At 45.8% G+C, this 17,787-nt stretch overlaps 1 protein-coding gene across 1 annotated transcript; it reads right to left on the bottom strand.

Annotated features, from left to right (window-relative positions):
* Window positions 1-454: 454 nt before the first annotated feature.
* Window positions 455-17,143, bottom strand: nfx1 (nuclear transcription factor, X-box binding 1). Its single transcript, XM_084475350.1, has 24 exons — window positions 17,081-17,143; window positions 16,906-16,967; window positions 14,795-15,967; window positions 14,365-14,526; window positions 13,645-13,722; window positions 13,332-13,437; window positions 12,944-13,015; window positions 12,387-12,526; window positions 12,027-12,126; window positions 11,477-11,694; window positions 11,082-11,179; window positions 10,831-10,861; window positions 10,360-10,442; window positions 9,739-9,847; window positions 9,025-9,144; window positions 8,685-8,764; window positions 8,135-8,365; window positions 7,642-7,715; window positions 6,358-6,459; window positions 5,813-5,950; window positions 5,585-5,651; window positions 4,571-4,716; window positions 1,283-1,387; window positions 455-847 (listed from the first exon to the last, which is right to left on the bottom strand). The coding sequence occupies exons 2-24, from the start codon at window positions 16,922-16,924 to the stop codon at window positions 769-771; spliced, it is 3,531 nt and encodes a 1,176-aa protein (XP_084331476.1). The 5' UTR covers window positions 16,925-16,967; window positions 17,081-17,143; the 3' UTR covers window positions 455-768.
* Between the last annotated feature and the right edge of the window lie 644 nt (window positions 17,144-17,787).

Below are 17,787 nucleotides of genomic sequence, written 5' to 3'. Positions count from 1 at the left end.
GTACGGGGACAGGCGTTCTGCTCATCATCCATCTAAACATTTTGCCTGTCCTAGTGTAGACATTCAGCCACTGTGATAGTGTTATGTAAGATACATTTTTCCCAATTTAAAACACATTTGGATGTCCGGATTTGTCTGAGTATTTACACAATACTACAACTATTCTGTAGACTTAGACTGTAGTAGATGCTTTTAGTTCACCATTAAATGAAAGATAAACAAGATAATTGGAGCTATTCATTAAAATCATGTATGAAGTACCAATACTACCCACCTATACGTCCACACTAACGTAATGCAGAGGTGCAACTGAAACCTACCTACACAGTGACATGCATCATGCACCAACAAATCGACTTGCCCACGCACCCTCCCTGCCTAAAGCCACTCAGTCCAGAGACTGCCTCCTCTCTTCTGGTCCCTACAGAAGCAGAAGAAACCACTCATCTTACTGTATTTCACTTTATTGTATTCTTTTTCTGTGTCCTCCACATGTAAAGCACCTTGGGTCCTGATGAGAAGAGCCATACAAATAAAATGCCTTATTATTGTTATAATAAAACCCGTCAAGCATGATTAACGACCACAGCCTCCTGTAGTGTGGTCTTCACACCACTGGGTCCCCTGTGTCCCTGCGTCCGTCTGTGGGTCTGTGGTGGAGAGGATGGGCGACCAGGGCATTTATAAACAGGGTGTTTTTATTCAGAGTCCCAGCGACATAGTTCAGGTGAGGGGGAAGGCAGGCCCGTTCCTGGGGAGGTTGTCGTTTTAATCCTGGACATCGAAATAATCGATCACTGGTTCCTCCTTCACAGTCTTGGACCAGCTGCCTCCAGAGCTGTCCGCTCTGCCAGGATACAAAACACGTTCAATAGTTACGTTTCCATCCGATGGATCAACACAATCGCTCTTCCATGTCTGTGGATAACCTCCCAACAAGGATATCACACACAATAAAGTACCTTTACAGGTCAGACCTCAAGTGATGAAGTCATTAAACCAGGTGTGTTTATACAGGTATATATATAAAACCAGGTGTGTTTATACAGGTACATATAAAACCAGGTGTGTTTATACAGGTATATATAAAACCAGGTGTGCTTATACAGGTATATATACCAGGTGTATAAACCAGATGTGCTTATACAGGTAATCAGACCAGGTGTGATTATACAGGTTATCAAACAAAGTGTGACTATACAGGTGATCAAACTAGGTCTACAGGTGATTAAACCAGGTGTACTTATACAACTTGGGTGTATTTATACAGGTGATGTCGTACCTGCTGCTGTGTTGTTTGATGTGGGCAATTGGGGGCGGGGCTCTCGTGCCACCCTCCCTCTCGATGAGTGATGTCAGTGTGGAGGCGGGGCACGAGGCCTTCCCCCTGAGGAGAGAAGGAAGCCTGATCAATACCCTGCCCTATTTTCATGACATCATCGTTTTGATTGGCTGTCAATTTACTACAGTCTCCGGGCTGCATCTGGCCCGCAAAGGGTCAGCAAGCAGACCAATCACAAGACTCCATTGAGGACACGTGTGTGTGTGTGTGTGTGTGTGTGTGTGTGTGTGTGTGTGTGTGTGTGTGTGGTCAGCTTATCGGGTGAACTGATGGTAATATTAATACAGCTTCGTACATTTGCAAACAAGCTCCTTATTCCAATGATCTCTGGAAATGGGACAGGTTTCACACGTAGGGAGCTGCTCCCAGTGTTTCATTAGCACCCTCTGCAGGACTCTAATTACAGGTCTCTTGTAATCAGACATTGCTGCTTGTGTGAATAGTGTACACCATACACCATCACTAGAATCGTTTTCCTATGGTACGGCACTTTTGGTATGATGTGTGTTCCTCTCTTGCACCGCGCATCACCCTTTTATAGCCGGTTTTTAGACGTGCATAAAAGTTTCAATATTCTCTACTTTTCAGCGCAAGGCGTGAGTCCCGCCGCTTGGCACTAACACACTTCGCCTAGGCAGCCAATCAAATCAAGAAGGAGGAGGGGGCATTACTATTTGACCAGGTATTTCCGGTTTTGTTTTCTTTTTGCCAGTATGTCATGAACCCAAAACCTCATGCTTTGAATGGGCTTTTCTCCCATCCTCACCCAGGAGCACAGCAAAGGCAAGAGCTTGACGTCTGATTGAATAATTATTTAACCCTTAACAACATTTGATCACACTTTTGTTTTTACTCTGTTTTGCCAAGGCTTCTTGCGTTTTTGAAGTGGCCGCGTTTCTCTACAGATCTGTCATTGGCTGCCAAGAGAAAAGGTAATGATTGGAATGCCTCCAATATGACCACCCTTGTCATGCTTTAGGTTAAGACTGTTATTTGTGATGAATTAAAGTAAGAGCAAGAAAGTAAGAGAATCAACCATGTTATCCTGCGAGACCCATCAAATAAAGGATTAAACATTCAGTACGTTTACATGCACTTAATTCGATTAAAGCCATAGTTCGAATATGCTCCTCAATTGGACAACTGCAATTGTCCCCGTATACATGACGGTAAGTAAATCGATTCATTGGCCGAAGCGTGTCATACCCCTGTACGTTAGGTGGCGCTGTGCCCATTTCAACTAGTGATGATAGAGCCACTAGTGGTAATTGACCTCTTTACGTCACCAGCAACAACAAACTCAAGCGGCATTCGAGAAAGATGTTTTCAGTAGACAGCTGTCAGTTCACTTCGGGTCCATATAGTTTCTCCGACACTCCATTGTTCCGACCTCTCGGTCGTATGCGGAGTCCAACCGGAGGAGCTGGTCCAGCCGGAGGAGTCCGCATACGACCGAGAGGTCGGAACAATGAAGCGTCGGAGAAATGATATGGACCCGAAGTGAGCTGACAGCTGTCCGCTTTCTCCTCCTCTATTCGTTTCAATCTGAACTTCAGAGAGTCAAAGCCAACATTAATTTCCCCCAATTCCTTTTTCCCCCATGGGTGAGATTACCCCCACTAGGAGTCTTTACTTGTTGTGGAAGTACCAGAGAGTTGGAGAACCCGACGCAGTCTGTAAGATTCATAATATCAGAGAATAGCCCCGTCAGTTCGCCCACGGCGCAATGAATGAATAAAGATCATAGTTATTTTATAACCTTGTTGATGAGAAACATTTAGAAAAACATGTACTTTTAATTCAGCCTTGGGTGAAATAGAAGCGTAGTCTGTACTAAATGCATGTAGATGATGATACACTCCTTATTAGGGGAAACTACATTGGCACGACACCGGCTTCCTCCATCTTCTGCGCCAGCTTAAATAAATAAATCACAGACCCAAAGTGAGTTGACAGCTGTCTGCTGAAAACATCTTTCTCCCACCACAGCAGCCCCTCCGCCGCCCGTCCGTATACAGCATTCCCCGCCGCGGCGCAATGAATGAATAAAGATCGTAAACACGTCTGGAGAAAAAAACATTTATTTTGACAGATGTGCCCGAAGTTACTACTTTTCAACCTCGTTGATGACCAATATTTAGAAAAACATGTACTTTTAATTCAGCCTTGGGTGAAATCAAAGCATAGTGTCTGTGTGCTTCCACCTTTAATGAATGCATGCCATGCATGCTCCCGCGGCCGGGACACAATTCTTATAGGGGGTAACTACATTCACGGGCTTCCTCCATCTTCTGCGCCACCTTTTTAAATAAATCGCAGTTTCTCATTTTCCGACGGCAACAACAACAACACGACTATCGTCTCCTTCTACTTCCGGCTCATGGCCCAGGGAAAAGATCTCAAGCATGCACAGAATGCAATTCAACGCATAAGCCAATTCCACTCTGTACATGCACGCTTAACTCCACTATGAATCGCATTATCTAGGGGTCTTAATTAGACTATGAGTAACCCAATTCGATTCGAAGTGTATACATGCATCCTAGTAATCCAATCATAGTTGGACTAAGCCAATAAGTCGATTGTGTCTTGGCTCTATGGGGTATCTGGGACAAAGGACTTGGAAACTGCACCTTGATTTGAATCGTCCAGAACATTTCACTTATCCGTGCCAACTTTTCACAATGTCCGTTTCATAATTTAGGAGACACTCCCCAAAGTGGGCTCTGGTGAACCTAGAGGCAGGGACCATGTGGGTGTTCTTGCAGGGTGGCTGAAGACAACGAGGATGAACCCCAGAAGAACCATCATTGGTGGGTCCAACATACTAGACCCCATACACCCCCACCTAGAACTGTACGCCTTAGGCCACCGTTTCCCAAACTGTGGATCGCCAGAGACTAATGGCTTATAACCACCAGTTATAGATATTTTATGTTTGACAGGATTTACTCTTTATACACACAATGTCCAACTTCCTAACGATTCATAGTCACACCACTAAATTATTCACTGGGACATTGATAGTACAGATGTTAAGGTCAAATGATGCAAGAAGTTGAATTGCAATAATCTCATGACCTAAAAATGGGGCAATAGTCAAAAAAGGTTGGCAACTACTGCTCTAAGGCAATTAAATGTTCAAATAAAAACATTCCATTGCACCCCTACATCCATTAAACATGTTAGCTGAGGAGGAGGAGGAGGAGGAGGAGGAGGAGGACTGACTTGTAGGCGGTGATGACAACGTTGCGTTTGGGTTCGCTGTCGTAGCTGACGCTCTCCACGCCGTACGCCTCCGCCAGCTCGTGGACCAACTTCCTGTGCTCGCGCTTCATGGGCTGGAAGCAGTGGCTCCTCTTTGGCTGCTTGCTCTGCAGACACGCCATTGGTTACATTTAAGTGAAAGTGAAGTAGAGTACAACAGGAAGGACTATGAAAGGAGTGGATGTGGGCGGGGCCTACAACAGGAAAGACTATGCAGTCTGCCTTGACGTCATGTTTTCATCCTTGTAAAGAGCAGCTAATTATTCATCAATATTCAAATTAGTTTGTAGAACTTTGATATCACCGTCGTTAAGGGCCTTCACAGATCTACGTTCGATATGCTTTTCTGGGAGGAAAAAAGCCAGGGGGAGATGGAACCCATAGGACTGGTACCCACAGCAGTGATTGCTAGGAGCCTTGAGGCCATCAGTACACAAATATATATTAGTATGAAGTACATATTTATATATTAATATTTTTAAGTTGGAACTGTAAACACTGACTAAGGGCCACAGGGAACAGGGCAAACTTAAAAACAAAGCCGCCTGCCTTCAATCATTCATAATCACATTTCTTCAATTTATAATCAAATTTCTCCCATGTATAATATAATTCCCCATGTATAATCTAATTACCCATCTTGAATCCATGAGACTGGTGGTGTAGTGAGAGTGAGGGAGAGTCAGATGGTGTAGGCAGTCTGGTAGTGAGAGCGACGGAGAGTGTTTGTGTAGGGAGAGTGTGGTGGTGGTGTAGAGAGAGAGGGGGTGTAGGGAGAGGGTGGTGGTGGAGGCAAAGTGTGGTAAGGTAGTGAGAGGGATGGAGAGTGTGGTGGTGTAGGGAGAGTGGTGTGCCAGAGTAGGGAGTGTGGTGGTGGTGTAGGGAGAGTGTGGGGGTGTAGGGAGTGTGTGGTGGTGGAGGGAGAGTGTGGTGGTGGCGTAGGGAGTGTGGTGGTGTATTAGGAGGACCTCCCACCTTGTTAGCAAGTTCCACAAGGTTCTTCACCTCCTTCTCCACGTCGCTCACAAACTTCAGCTCCTTCCTGCAAAATAAGGAACCAAGAGTAGCAGTAGTGGTTAATAGTAAAAGCTGATGTAGTAGTTGGGGGGTACAACTAGATGTATTAGCTAGTAATAATAGCGGATGTAGTTGGAGGTAAAACTAGATGTAGTGGTTGGAGGTAGATGCAGAGTGGTGTGAGACCTTGCGTCTTCCTTGAGGCTGTCTGTGTACTTGGTGGCGGAGCGCGTGTTGAAGGGGTCGGTGGAGGTGTCAATCTGCAGAGCCTCGGCCAATCGTCTGTTACGCTCAAACGTAGCGCACTCCAGGTCACACTCCAGTCTGTAATTATAGTTATTACGGTATATGTATTATATGTAATTATACATAAATATAATTATTAACGCCTAGTCACTTGAAGTAATCAAATTCCTTTCTTTTTCAAATGAACTCTAATAATAATAATAATAATAATAATAATAATAATATGAAGAAAAACAAATTATACATTACACATACATAAATATATTGACATTGTTTTCCTTTTCAAAATGTTTTAACTATTACATAAATCCAACATGGTTAATGGTGAAGGTTATCATTTTATAACCTATAGTGTTTTAATAACCCACTCATTTACATAACAGTTGAACTGTTTAAAATACAATTAATCCATTCATTTCAGACCTTATGAATATTCCACTTTGTCAGAGACCTATTGTACACTTGGTCTCAGTGTTTCCGTCTACCTGGTCTGCTTCATCTCCTTCTTGGTGATGAACTGGCCGATGTCCACAGAGTCCCCCAGCTGCATGTCAGACAGCTTGCTGGCCATGGCAATGGCTGCATACCTGCAGTACAGACACCACAGTACAGACGTCAACGTGAGCACTGTCCCATGCAGTACAGACGTCGACATGAGTACAGACCCATGCAATACAGACACCACAGTAAAGATGTTAACATGATGACAGACAACTGCAGTACTGACACCACAGATCAGACCTTATAACATGAAAATATAAACCACGATACAGACACCACAAAAGACGCCAACATGAGTGCAGACGACGGCAGTACAGTCACCACAGTACAGACGTTTGCAAGAGTGCAGACACCGGCTGTGCAGACCCAACAACAGGCTTAAATACCACAATACAGATACCACATTAAAACCAGTAGACTAGATTAATAATTGGAATTACACTATTGTGTCAAACACATTTGATGTCACTGATCTCATTGTGCTTTATTAAAGGGCCACTATTAAAGTTCATTAGTTAGTTAGTTAGTTTTTTATTTGTCCACGATGTGGAAATTTGTCTGGTCTCATAAAAAACAACAAGCAGGACAATAACAGCAACAACAAGCAGGACAACAACAGCAACAACAACAACACTTACACACAGACATCTTCATGGCAAAAAGCAGGACAGCAGTGGCAGTTACATTACAACACATCGCATCAACGGGGCATGGTGTTCAGTGCCCCAATTGCATTAGGAATAAAAGAATTTTTAAAAATATTACGATTTGCCCTTGGTACTTTATAACGTCTACCAGAGGGAAGAAGTTCAAACTCCCTATTGAGTGGATGAGAGGGATCATTTGCTATTTTGACAGCTTTTTTCCTAAGCACTTCATCGTACATACAACTTAATTGTTTCTGTCTTGTCCCTATGATTTTTGAGGCAAGGTTTACTATTCTCTGCAGCTTGCTTCTTCCTTTAATATTTAGATTACCGTACCACATTGCCATGTTGAAAGTTAGAATGCCTTCTATCAGGTTCTTATAAACTGTTTCCATAATGTGCTTACTCACTCTAAAGGAGTTGAGCTTGCGCAGTAGATGGAGACGTTGGTTACAGGTTTTAAAAATATGGTCTGTGTTTTCACTGAAATTTAGGTTACAATCAATATATGTACCTAGATATTTGAACTTGTCTAGGAGGAAAACCTTTAACATTTTAACAGACAGTGCAGTAAAGACACAGCAGGGTACCATGTAAATACCAAGTACAGACAGCACAAACCTCTGATAGGAGCTGGCTGCCTCAGGACACATCACAGTCTCCTTCCTGCGACCACACTCGCACTGCAGCGCCACCTGCAGGGGGAGGAATGACGATGCATCAAAACGTGGCTTTCATTCATTTTTAACCTAGGAAATATGATTAACTATGATGTAACTGTGTGATTGAGCAAGAGGAATGGAACAGTGTCTATCATAGTGATGATTTAGGCCAGTCACAACCTTGAGACTTCAGACTGAAGCCAAATGCAGCTATTTATTCAGATGAAAAATGACCACAACCTGTCTACTAGATATACTATTTCTCAGGCCCAAGACGATTCCGTAGTTGCTTTGAGCTGCTTCTCTAGCCAGCTTAATACATAATGGAACAGTAGCTACAATGGCGGTCAAGGATAATCTTGAGGTTTGGGCAGCCAGCAAAAGAGAATTTGCTATGGAGTCGACAATTGGAACACACCCCAGATCAGAAGTCTACAGTGGGCGGGCCTTACCTTGGTGGTGCAGGGGTTGCGGGGGCAGCTGCTTCCTGTGTGGCAGGGGGCGGCGCAGGGGTGTCCGCAGTCGGAACGTGCGACGGCGCAGGCCTGGCTGCATCCCCCCTCCACCAGACAGTCGCCGCGGTGACAGATGCGCTTGCAGTGGTGCATCTGGCAGGGCAGTGTCTTATTGCAGGCCAGCCCACACGAGATGTCCTGCAGGTGGCACGCGATGTTGCTGCGTTGCTGCAGGTCACCACCAGACAAGTTAGACAACAGTCCCCATGACGACACATCAGCTGACTAGACGACAGAGGGTCGCCGTTGAGACTACGTCACTTGGGTGAGTCTGTCACCTAGAGACGACAACAAGTCTGTCACCTTCACAACAGCAAGTCAGTCCTCTAGACAACAACATGTCAGTCACCTTGAACTCCACAAGTGCGTCACCATGACAACAGTCAGTTGGTAACCACTTGGACACACACTGCGTCACAGCGAGTCACATTGTAATACGGTTCGCATCAACAGGTCAGACCGGTGTGTGTGATGGTGTTCCCCTCACCTCGTGTTTCCCCATGCACCACTTCTGGGTGAGGTAGGTGCATGGCGGACAGCGCTCCTCACTGTGGCAGTTGTGGAACACTGCGGAGAGATGATGGAGACAATTGTAGAGCTTAATGGAAGAGCCCAGCATTTAATACAATGGTAGCAGTCGCCTTTGGCTTACTAATATAAAAGAGTTCTGCTTCAGGGTTTTGGTATTTTTTTTTATAGCAAAAACAGAATTAATTTTTTTAAGTTAAAGATGCAGCCACCACGCACAACGCACGTATGAAGCAGTACAGTTATAATATAAGATGGACAACAGAGGGTCATGTGATCGTGGAGGTCATGTGACGTACCTTGGTGCTCACACTCGTGTCTCCGGGTACACAGGTTCTTGCACTCTGGGGGGAGGGTCCCACAGGCAATAGGTGGGTACAGGATGGTCTGCCCACAGTGGCATGCCAGCTCCTCAAAACCTCACACACACACACACACACACACACACACACACACACACACACACACACACAAATGAAGTCCCTGCCATCCCCATGGTGCATAAACCAAATGGATTTCTAGTAAAAACATTACTTTCTAGAAGCACAGTATAGAATGGGTCAAAGGGCATGATGAAACAGCCCTCTGCTCTTCAGAATGTTTTTTCTTCAGGTTACCTGACTGTTAAACCATTTGTTATCTATTAGTTTAACAAAAACTTCCCAAAGTTCAGATACATATCAGTACAGAGACATCATTAAGTAGCAGGTAGGGGTAAGACACTACAGAGAAAGGTCACTAAGGAGAAGGTAGGGGTTAGACAGTCAAGAGACGGGTCATTAAGGTTCAGCTAGTGGTTAGACAGTAGAGAGACATTATGAAGGAGCAGGTAGGGGTCCTGCTCTGTGATGCCTACAGGTAGAATGTGGACATTGGGGTTTGAAACCCAGAACCACAATCCTGCCCATAAACAGATGATCACTGCTGGGTTGGAACCCAGCAGTGATCTCCATAGCAGAAAGCTTGTAAAAGTAACGACAGACTTCCTGCGGCCTAAAGGAAGCAGTACTCACTGGCCTGCCAGCAGGGGTCACAGTTGCCACGGTGACAGGGCTCCTGGCAGCGGTGGAGGCCACAGCTGAGTTTGTGACTGCAGATCTGGGGACACCTGTGCTCCACACTCTGGAGGGAGAGACACAGAGACCCTCCCGTTACACTAACACCTTAAGGTCTGCTGCCGTCATTATAGAAACACATTCAGCCTCCCGGATAAACACTCGCTCTGTGATCTCATCTTAACCAAACAGAAGTACAGGTGTGACCAATGCTTCAAAGAAGCAATGAACCCAACTCACCATATGAGAAAATCATACAAACAACCAGAGTTGCTTACATCATCATGTGACCGCATCGTTAGTGTGGACTCGTAAACCTCCAACTCATCCAGGAACTTGATGAGGCATGGTCTCAAAAAGAAATCACTATTTTTGTATACACTGTCCATTATACGTGCAATGTATAGTGTGTAGGTGTACAACAGTATTACGGCCAACGGAACAGCATTACGCTGATCATATGAATCAGATCACAAGAATATGAGCATTGTGTTTCTCCAGCAACCACGTTGATCTTATGGGCTGTTTATCAGTAACTGTGTGCACCTCTTGTACAGTACGTAGGAGACCTCGACTCACCACACAACACAGATCGTTACATTTGTGTCTTCCACACGCCCGCTTCTTGGTGCAGCGCTTCTCACAGGTGAATACAAGCTGCTCTACACACACACACACACACACACACACACACACACACACACACACACACACACACACACACACACACACACACACACACACACACACACACACACACACACACACACACACACACACACATTGTAATAGCAGTCCAACACTACTACTTCTACCAATTTGAACTGTAGTCAAGCCCAGAGGAAGCGGTCCAAAGGAGCTCTAGTCATCTATATAACATTATGTAACAGCTCAATGTTTGTGGCATGATATATAAGCCAATAATACATTATCAGGTCATCATCATTACAGCTAAATGTTTATGGATCTTTATATAGCTAGTCAAACATTCAATAGTAAATACCGATATTAATAGCTTTATTTGTTTGGCCTCTTGATAGGAAAACTCACCTTCTTTGGAAATCGTTGCACACGGGACTTCCTGTAAAATGATGTTTGTTTCATGTAAGTTTCAAGTTAATTGTTTACTGAGCTCTTTAAAAGTAAGACATTTGGACCAGAGTGCCTAACAGCAAGGCACATTAAAGCAGCACATGAAGGTAAAATGAGGCAGGGGTCGAGGTGTTTCGTATTATTGCGTTGTCATCAAACCGGGACACTTAAAAAGCAGCTCTAGGCAGCAGGATGATGACCTCACTCACCTTGGTCTTGGAGCCACAGCGACACCTGATGGAGGAGGAGAGGGAGCAGGGGCCACATGCCCCCTCATGGCACAGGGCCTCGCACACATGGATGATGTCTGGAGGAGCAAAAGTCTCCTCGTCAACCGTCTGAACCACACACAACTTCCAGACATGGATGATATCTGGAAGAGCACTAGTCAACCATCTGAACATCTCCTGAACACCACCACACACAGAACCACACACCACCACACAACGCCCTCACACAACCACACATAACACCCTCACACAAAACCAGACACCACCACACAACCACACATAACCCCCTCACACAATCAGACACCACCACGGATTGTTGGAATCTGTCCATCTGTGTCTCTCAGTCTGCCTGTCTGTCTGTCTACCGGTCTCACCATTGGATCCGCAGGGCAGGGGTTTACTGCAGCTCTTCCCACAGGAGGGTATGGGGTCTGTGCAGGTGTGGCGCTCAGCGTAGCCCAGCTCCAAGAGCTTAGCCAGGGGTGTCTGCCCACAGGGGCAGCTCCTCACCAGGCTGGGGGAGCGGGGACAGGCCTGGCAGGCCCCAGGGTGGCACGGCTGCTGGCACTGGTGGAGCCCACAGCCCAGGGTCCTGAGAACACAGAGCCAGTCAGGATACCTGGAGAGATCAGGCACCGACCCAGATGGTCTACTGACTCCCTGACCACCGGTTCTAACCCCTGGTCTACTGTCTATATCTGTAGGCATCCTTGAGCAAGATGCCCCCTAACCCCTACCTGCTCCTTAATGGTGAAACTGAAATCACTGCAAGTCGATTTGGAAAGTAAATTAACTTCTACGCTTAGGAGTAGGATACCATTTAAATTCAAATCATTTAGAAGGAGAAGGTTTGTCCCCACATATTTTCTGAGACTTATAGCATACATTAATTCAACCTCATTATAGTATTAGCAAATGACATACTTCCCACAGGTCTTCTGACAGCTGAAGTGTCCGGTGCCGTCGGAAGCGTCCTTGTCCGTCCCACAAAGAACCTCCCGGTCTACCGCTCCACAGTAGCACACTGCAACCAGACAGAGAAACCCACCCAGCACCAGTGGTGCCCCCTCTCTCAATACGATATCTAAATGGTCTAACTAACAGTTATATCAGCCTCACCTGTCTAAACTTACAGGCAGGGTCCAAAATTAACTTGAAGCAAATCAAGGTGTTCACATTGGACCCTTCCTTACAGCTGTAATGTCCGCCTCACCTGGCTAAGCTCACAGGTGTAATGGCTGCCTCACCTGGCTAAACACAGGATTCATTTAGAGTTAGACTGACCTTGCTTGACCTCCAGCTGGCAGGGTTGGCAGGTCCCTGCGTGGCACACCTGGGCACAGGTGTGTTGGGTACAGTTGAGGATGGCACCGCACACACTGGTACACTGCAGTACAGCCGCCTGGCCACATCGCACTGGCTGGCTACAGACAGGAGGAGGAAGTATGTATCGATGTTAGGACGCCACTGGTTTCACATGGCACACCACCATGACGGCGGCCTCCCTTGTTCTATGGTGGCTTGGACCGATAGTGTCAGTATGTTCTGTAAATTTGGTTCAGATGGCAAGCTGTGAGTCAGCTAGGTTCAATGCCTGTTCAGATCATGTGGCAATAGACCTGACTTGAGATATGTGTACTAGAGAGGGAGCAGTCTAAACAAGCCCAAGATAAAACACGACCAGGAGTCTTTAGGATATTGATTCACACGTCAACATTACCATGTTTCAATCTACAATTAACAACAACCCTATCAATTTGAATATGGTCTAATTATAATGTGATCAAGGGCTTAACACAGACAATAATGCCTTAACACAGACCGTAATGGTGATTGATTACCTGGTTTTCCCACAGAGGCAGGACTTGGTTATAAATGCTGGGCACTGTGGACACGGACCAGGGTGACACAAGCTGGGGAGAGGAGAGAGAGACAGACAGACAAAGATAGAGGGGTACAGAGAAAACCAGAGGTAACAAGAGACATGGAGATAAGGACAGAGGAATCCAAATATAGAGACCCACAGAAAGAGTGAAAAAGAAACCGAAAGAGAGGAACAGAGAGAGGGAGATGGGGAGGGAAAGAGAGACAGAGAAATAGAGAAAGAGAAAGACAGACAGACAAACAAAGATAAAATATTTAATAATGCAGGTTGAAAAACAGCCCCATGATTGCAGTTGTAGTTGTAGTTTTAGTTCTGGTCGAGGGGTGGGGGTGCTATAGACTCACATGTTACAGGAGTGGGGGCAGTCAACTCCGGTCCTCTTCTTCCCACATAGGTCTCCACAGCTGTGGGGAATCTCACTGCGCTGCCACTCGGGATTGGTCACTTTACCTGTCAATCACACATCAAGCCAAATAGAGAGCTGAATGGAGGCTGGACGGGGGAGGCTGTTTATTACAGGACTGTAGCTTGCAAACTGATGGAATAGGGCTATTTATGTGAGGTTCTAAAGAGGTAAGACAGAACCACCTGTATCAACACTGAGCCTGTTAAGCATGTGGTTTATTCCTGTAAATAGGGAAGATGATGACCACATACCACAGAAGCAGATGTAGGACGCAGGCTGCTTCGGAGCAACGTTCTGGCACGCAGGACAGCGCCAGCCTTCCGTAGAGTCTTCAAAACAGAGTCAAACTAGCACTTAGAGAGCAACCAAACACAGCATTGACAGCAATACACGTCAACAGCATCACCTCTGGTGAAATTTTGTTATTGCAGTTGCTTTTCTGGATGGATGGATTAGGGATTCAAGTTTGTATTCAGTTATATCTTCTTTCCTCCCTATCCACCAGCTAACCAAGAGACTTAATATGATGAAACAAGGAATCACGGAGGAGGCAGGGTTGAGTAGGTACATTTACATTTACAGGTAATTTGGTCTTAAAAGGAGGACTGCTCAGCTAAGAACCCTAACATTAAAGGTCCCATGACATGCCACCAGGTGTGGTGTGATTAGCCGTTACAAGCTGTTTTGGAAATCTGCCCATTATGACATTACAGGTGGGCGTGTCCACCTAGATGTGTGACGGATAGATGAGCAACGTTTGTTACAGTACACTCAGTAGACTGGTAGACTGATCTATCCAGCATACATCTAGGTGGACACGCCCGCCTGTGATGTCACAAGGGGGAGTTTTCCAAAACGGCTTGTAGCGGCTAATCACACCACACCTGGTGGCATGTCATGGGACCTTTAACAGATGGCTGAGGTCACACTAGAGAAGAGGAAACCAGAATGAGCAGCGGAGAATAGGTTACCTTCAGCCTGAGAGGCAGGGGACCTGGCCCACTTCTTGATGCAGTTGAGGTGGAAGACGTGGTAGCAGCCATGGCAGCTCCACACTGGTGACATGAGGCGGACCACATCACAGCACACCATGCACTCGTACTTCTCCTGGGAGAGCTGCTCTATCAGACAACCTGTAGGGGAGAGGAGGGCTCACTTCACCACCAGTAACCCTTCAGCTGGTCTACCAGACTCACCACTAGAAGCCAAAGCCATGCAGCCGAACCTAGCCACTCCCCAACCAGAACCAGCCAACTAATATCACTTTCTAAATCTAAATGCATTTATCTAAATGTGACATTATAACAGAACAGATCTGCTGCGTAGCATTTGAGTATCACCACCAGCCACATTAACCAAAAGAATAATAAGAAATAAGGAGATGAGAGCTCTTTCTCGTACCGGTCTGAGACTCCTTGCTCTTGGACGTGTTGTCCCACCTCTCCTGGGCTGGCTTCTGGTCACAGTGGGGAGCTCTTCGCTGCCCTCTGTCCTTCTCCTTTTTCTCATCTGCCTGGGGGGGCTTAGAGTGGCCTGGGTCTTCTGGGCTGCCTTCCCTCCTCTCTGCCCTGCTGTCCTCCCTCTTAGCCTGGGGGGGCTTGATGGGCCCCGACCGGCGGGTAGGTGGGCCCTGGGAGTGGGTGTTCTGCTGGGGAGGAGAAGGGCGGTGGATGTTCTGGTCAGGACCTCTCCGGCTCTTTTGGGTTCTCTCCCACTGGTCTGAGTGGTAGTTCTTTCCTTTGGTACCAGCAGAGCCCAAGCCTTCCGCTGTATCCTTGTCTTCCTGGTTGCAATGGCTCCATCGTCTATCCTCTTTGCCATAGTTCCATCGTCGATCCTCGTTTCCATGGTTCCACTGCCCGTCATCAGAGCCAAGGTTCCATCGTCTCTCCGCGTTGCCTTGGTTCCACTGCTGTCTATCCTGGTTGCCATGGTTCTCATCCTGGTTCCTATGGTAACCCTGGTTTTCCTGGTTACGTCTGAAATGCGCCTCTTCACCCCTCTTCTCCTCCCACCCTCCTCCTCCTCTCTGCTCCTGGGGAAACCTCCTGGACTGTTTGGGTCGGCTGTTTGGGGGTGCATTGGCACGTCCCGAGCCCCTGGTTCCCCCCTCTCTGCGCCAGCCAGCCTCCCCCTCATCAGGCCCGTCTACAGGGTCCGACCTAATGTAACCAGCACCCCTACTGCTGGTTCCCCTGTATGTACCGGGTTCTCCACCAGACCTGGGCCACCTTTGGCCAGCAGGACCTCCACTATAACCTCCAGCGCCATGGTACCCATGTCTCGAGCCACCTCTTCCCATACCTCTACCACCTCGACCTCGAGCCCCTCCCTGGGCCCAGCCACCATCCTCTGCTTGGTGGGCTGGTGGGGGAGTTTGGGTTCGAGGGGGGGCAGGGTCATGATCGCGGGGTTGTTTAGGACGCTGTTGAGAGTAACCGTGATGTCTGGGATGACCGTCATAAGAGCTGATGTTGGTTTCTGGGTAATTCCGTCTGGACCGGCCTCGCCTCAACCCACTTACACTATGGTCCCGATCCTCAGACCCCCTCACAGGAAAGCGCTCCGGTGGCTCTGAAGAGAGATTCAATGCAAGAAACTTTAGATGATTAAGTGTCTTCCCTAATTACCCATTTAGAATTAATAAAGTAAATCTCATTTTTAATTACAAGAATGTTTAGTGACTGAAGAACCAACAGCAGTACATGCTCTGTTACGAGTGTAACATAATAACACCATAATAACAGAGGGCTGGATCTGGTTCGTTGAGGTGATTACATGCATAATTGCCTGGGATATATGGCTTATGGTGCCTTATTGCGTAAGAGGACATGAAACGTTTCCTCAAGGTACAACGCTATTCACTTACAGAGAGCAAACGGGCTGAGACTGGCTACAGTGAATGATAAACTACAATGGCAAAAGCTACACACGCCGAGGCTTAGACTTGTTAATAGTTACTTTGTTGTCTATACAGTGGTCCAAATCGATGGCTAATTTGAATTGACAGCTAGCAACTTTCAGTAGTATGCCATGACAACAGCGAATACCTGATCATCTATTGATACCGAACATTGTACAACCATAGTTATAAACATACCATTTGTATTTGACGCTGTGAATCATTATACCAAAACTAGCTGTGAAACAATCAGGTGCAAGTTGTTTCACCTTATTGGCTCTGTCACAGACATGTCGAGGTTAAGAACTGGTGGACAGAATAGTCTGATGGTCAAGGTGCTAGGAGTCCCAGCAGAAAGGGTCTAACAAGAATCACTTCAGGTCTCTTTGAAAAAAAGCGAATGAAAAAGCACTAAAAAACTTGGTGGCTAACGTTAGCTAAAGTTACATTTAGCAGCTAACGTTAGCTTGCTGACTAGTTTCTATGATACTTAAAACAAGGAGCCCCCATGAGCTATGACTTTTTAACCAAACGTTTACAATGGGTTATGATGAAATAGTCAAAGGGAATAGTAAAACTTAGTGGTCAGTTGTTCAAATAAAAAGGTTACCTGACGAGCCCTCTGCCATTCAGCCGACTATAATTCTCTGCTTTCCCTTCATACACTGCAGGCTGTATTAGACACAGAAGTACAACTGATTAGTTATGTCTCAAAAACATTCAAATGACTAAGCCAATGGCAGTCATAAAAACATCATTATTTCAAAAGGAAAGCACTAAAGTACCATTCGCTCCACCTGCTTCCAACGCGATTCCCTGACGTCAGGCATCAGCCTGTGACGACACTCTTCCGGTGGATCCTTAAAGGGGTAGTTGTCTATAACAAAATCATCGATAAAACCGTAAGAATTGTACTTTTAATAAAGTATTTAAAAAGTACAGTTACTTTCAGAAAGTGGAAAACTATATGCAGTGCTTGCACTTAAAAAATCATAGCTTCAAATATCTGAACTTCGGTGAATGCCCGTAGGGTGTCGCCATTTAACGGAGGTTCTACGGAGGTTCTCTTCACTGTTAATATGCTGTCAAATTAACATATTACATATTACATAAATAAACATCACTGCAAAAACCATCATATCTATAGCTGATGATTTAGGTTGATGTTTTTTGTAAAATATTATCGTATAATTTATTCTAAGGTTTCATGGTAGGATTCTGGGTGTTTTTTGTTTCTGATATTCTCCACATAAAAGTATCTGAATATATTAGACCTTTTACAAAGGTTGCCAGGGTATTTATTAGGCTCACACCAGGGAATTTCAATCTGCTGTGTAATTCCAGTTTAAATTACGTTTCGGTTCAACCGTAGACTCACTATACCGGTCAATGACAGAATGCTGCAGTTCATCGGGAATTAATTTTCATAAGCAGCCCATAATCATCTAGGATCCGGAAAGAAAAGAAAGAAACAAAGAAACAGTATTTTTTT

Source organism: Micromesistius poutassou (assembly GCF_964030765.1).
Source record: "Micromesistius poutassou genome assembly, chromosome: 11".
Taxonomy (NCBI): Eukaryota; Metazoa; Chordata; class Actinopteri; order Gadiformes; family Gadidae; genus Micromesistius; species Micromesistius poutassou.
This window is presented reverse-complemented; position numbering and strand designations above follow the sequence as displayed.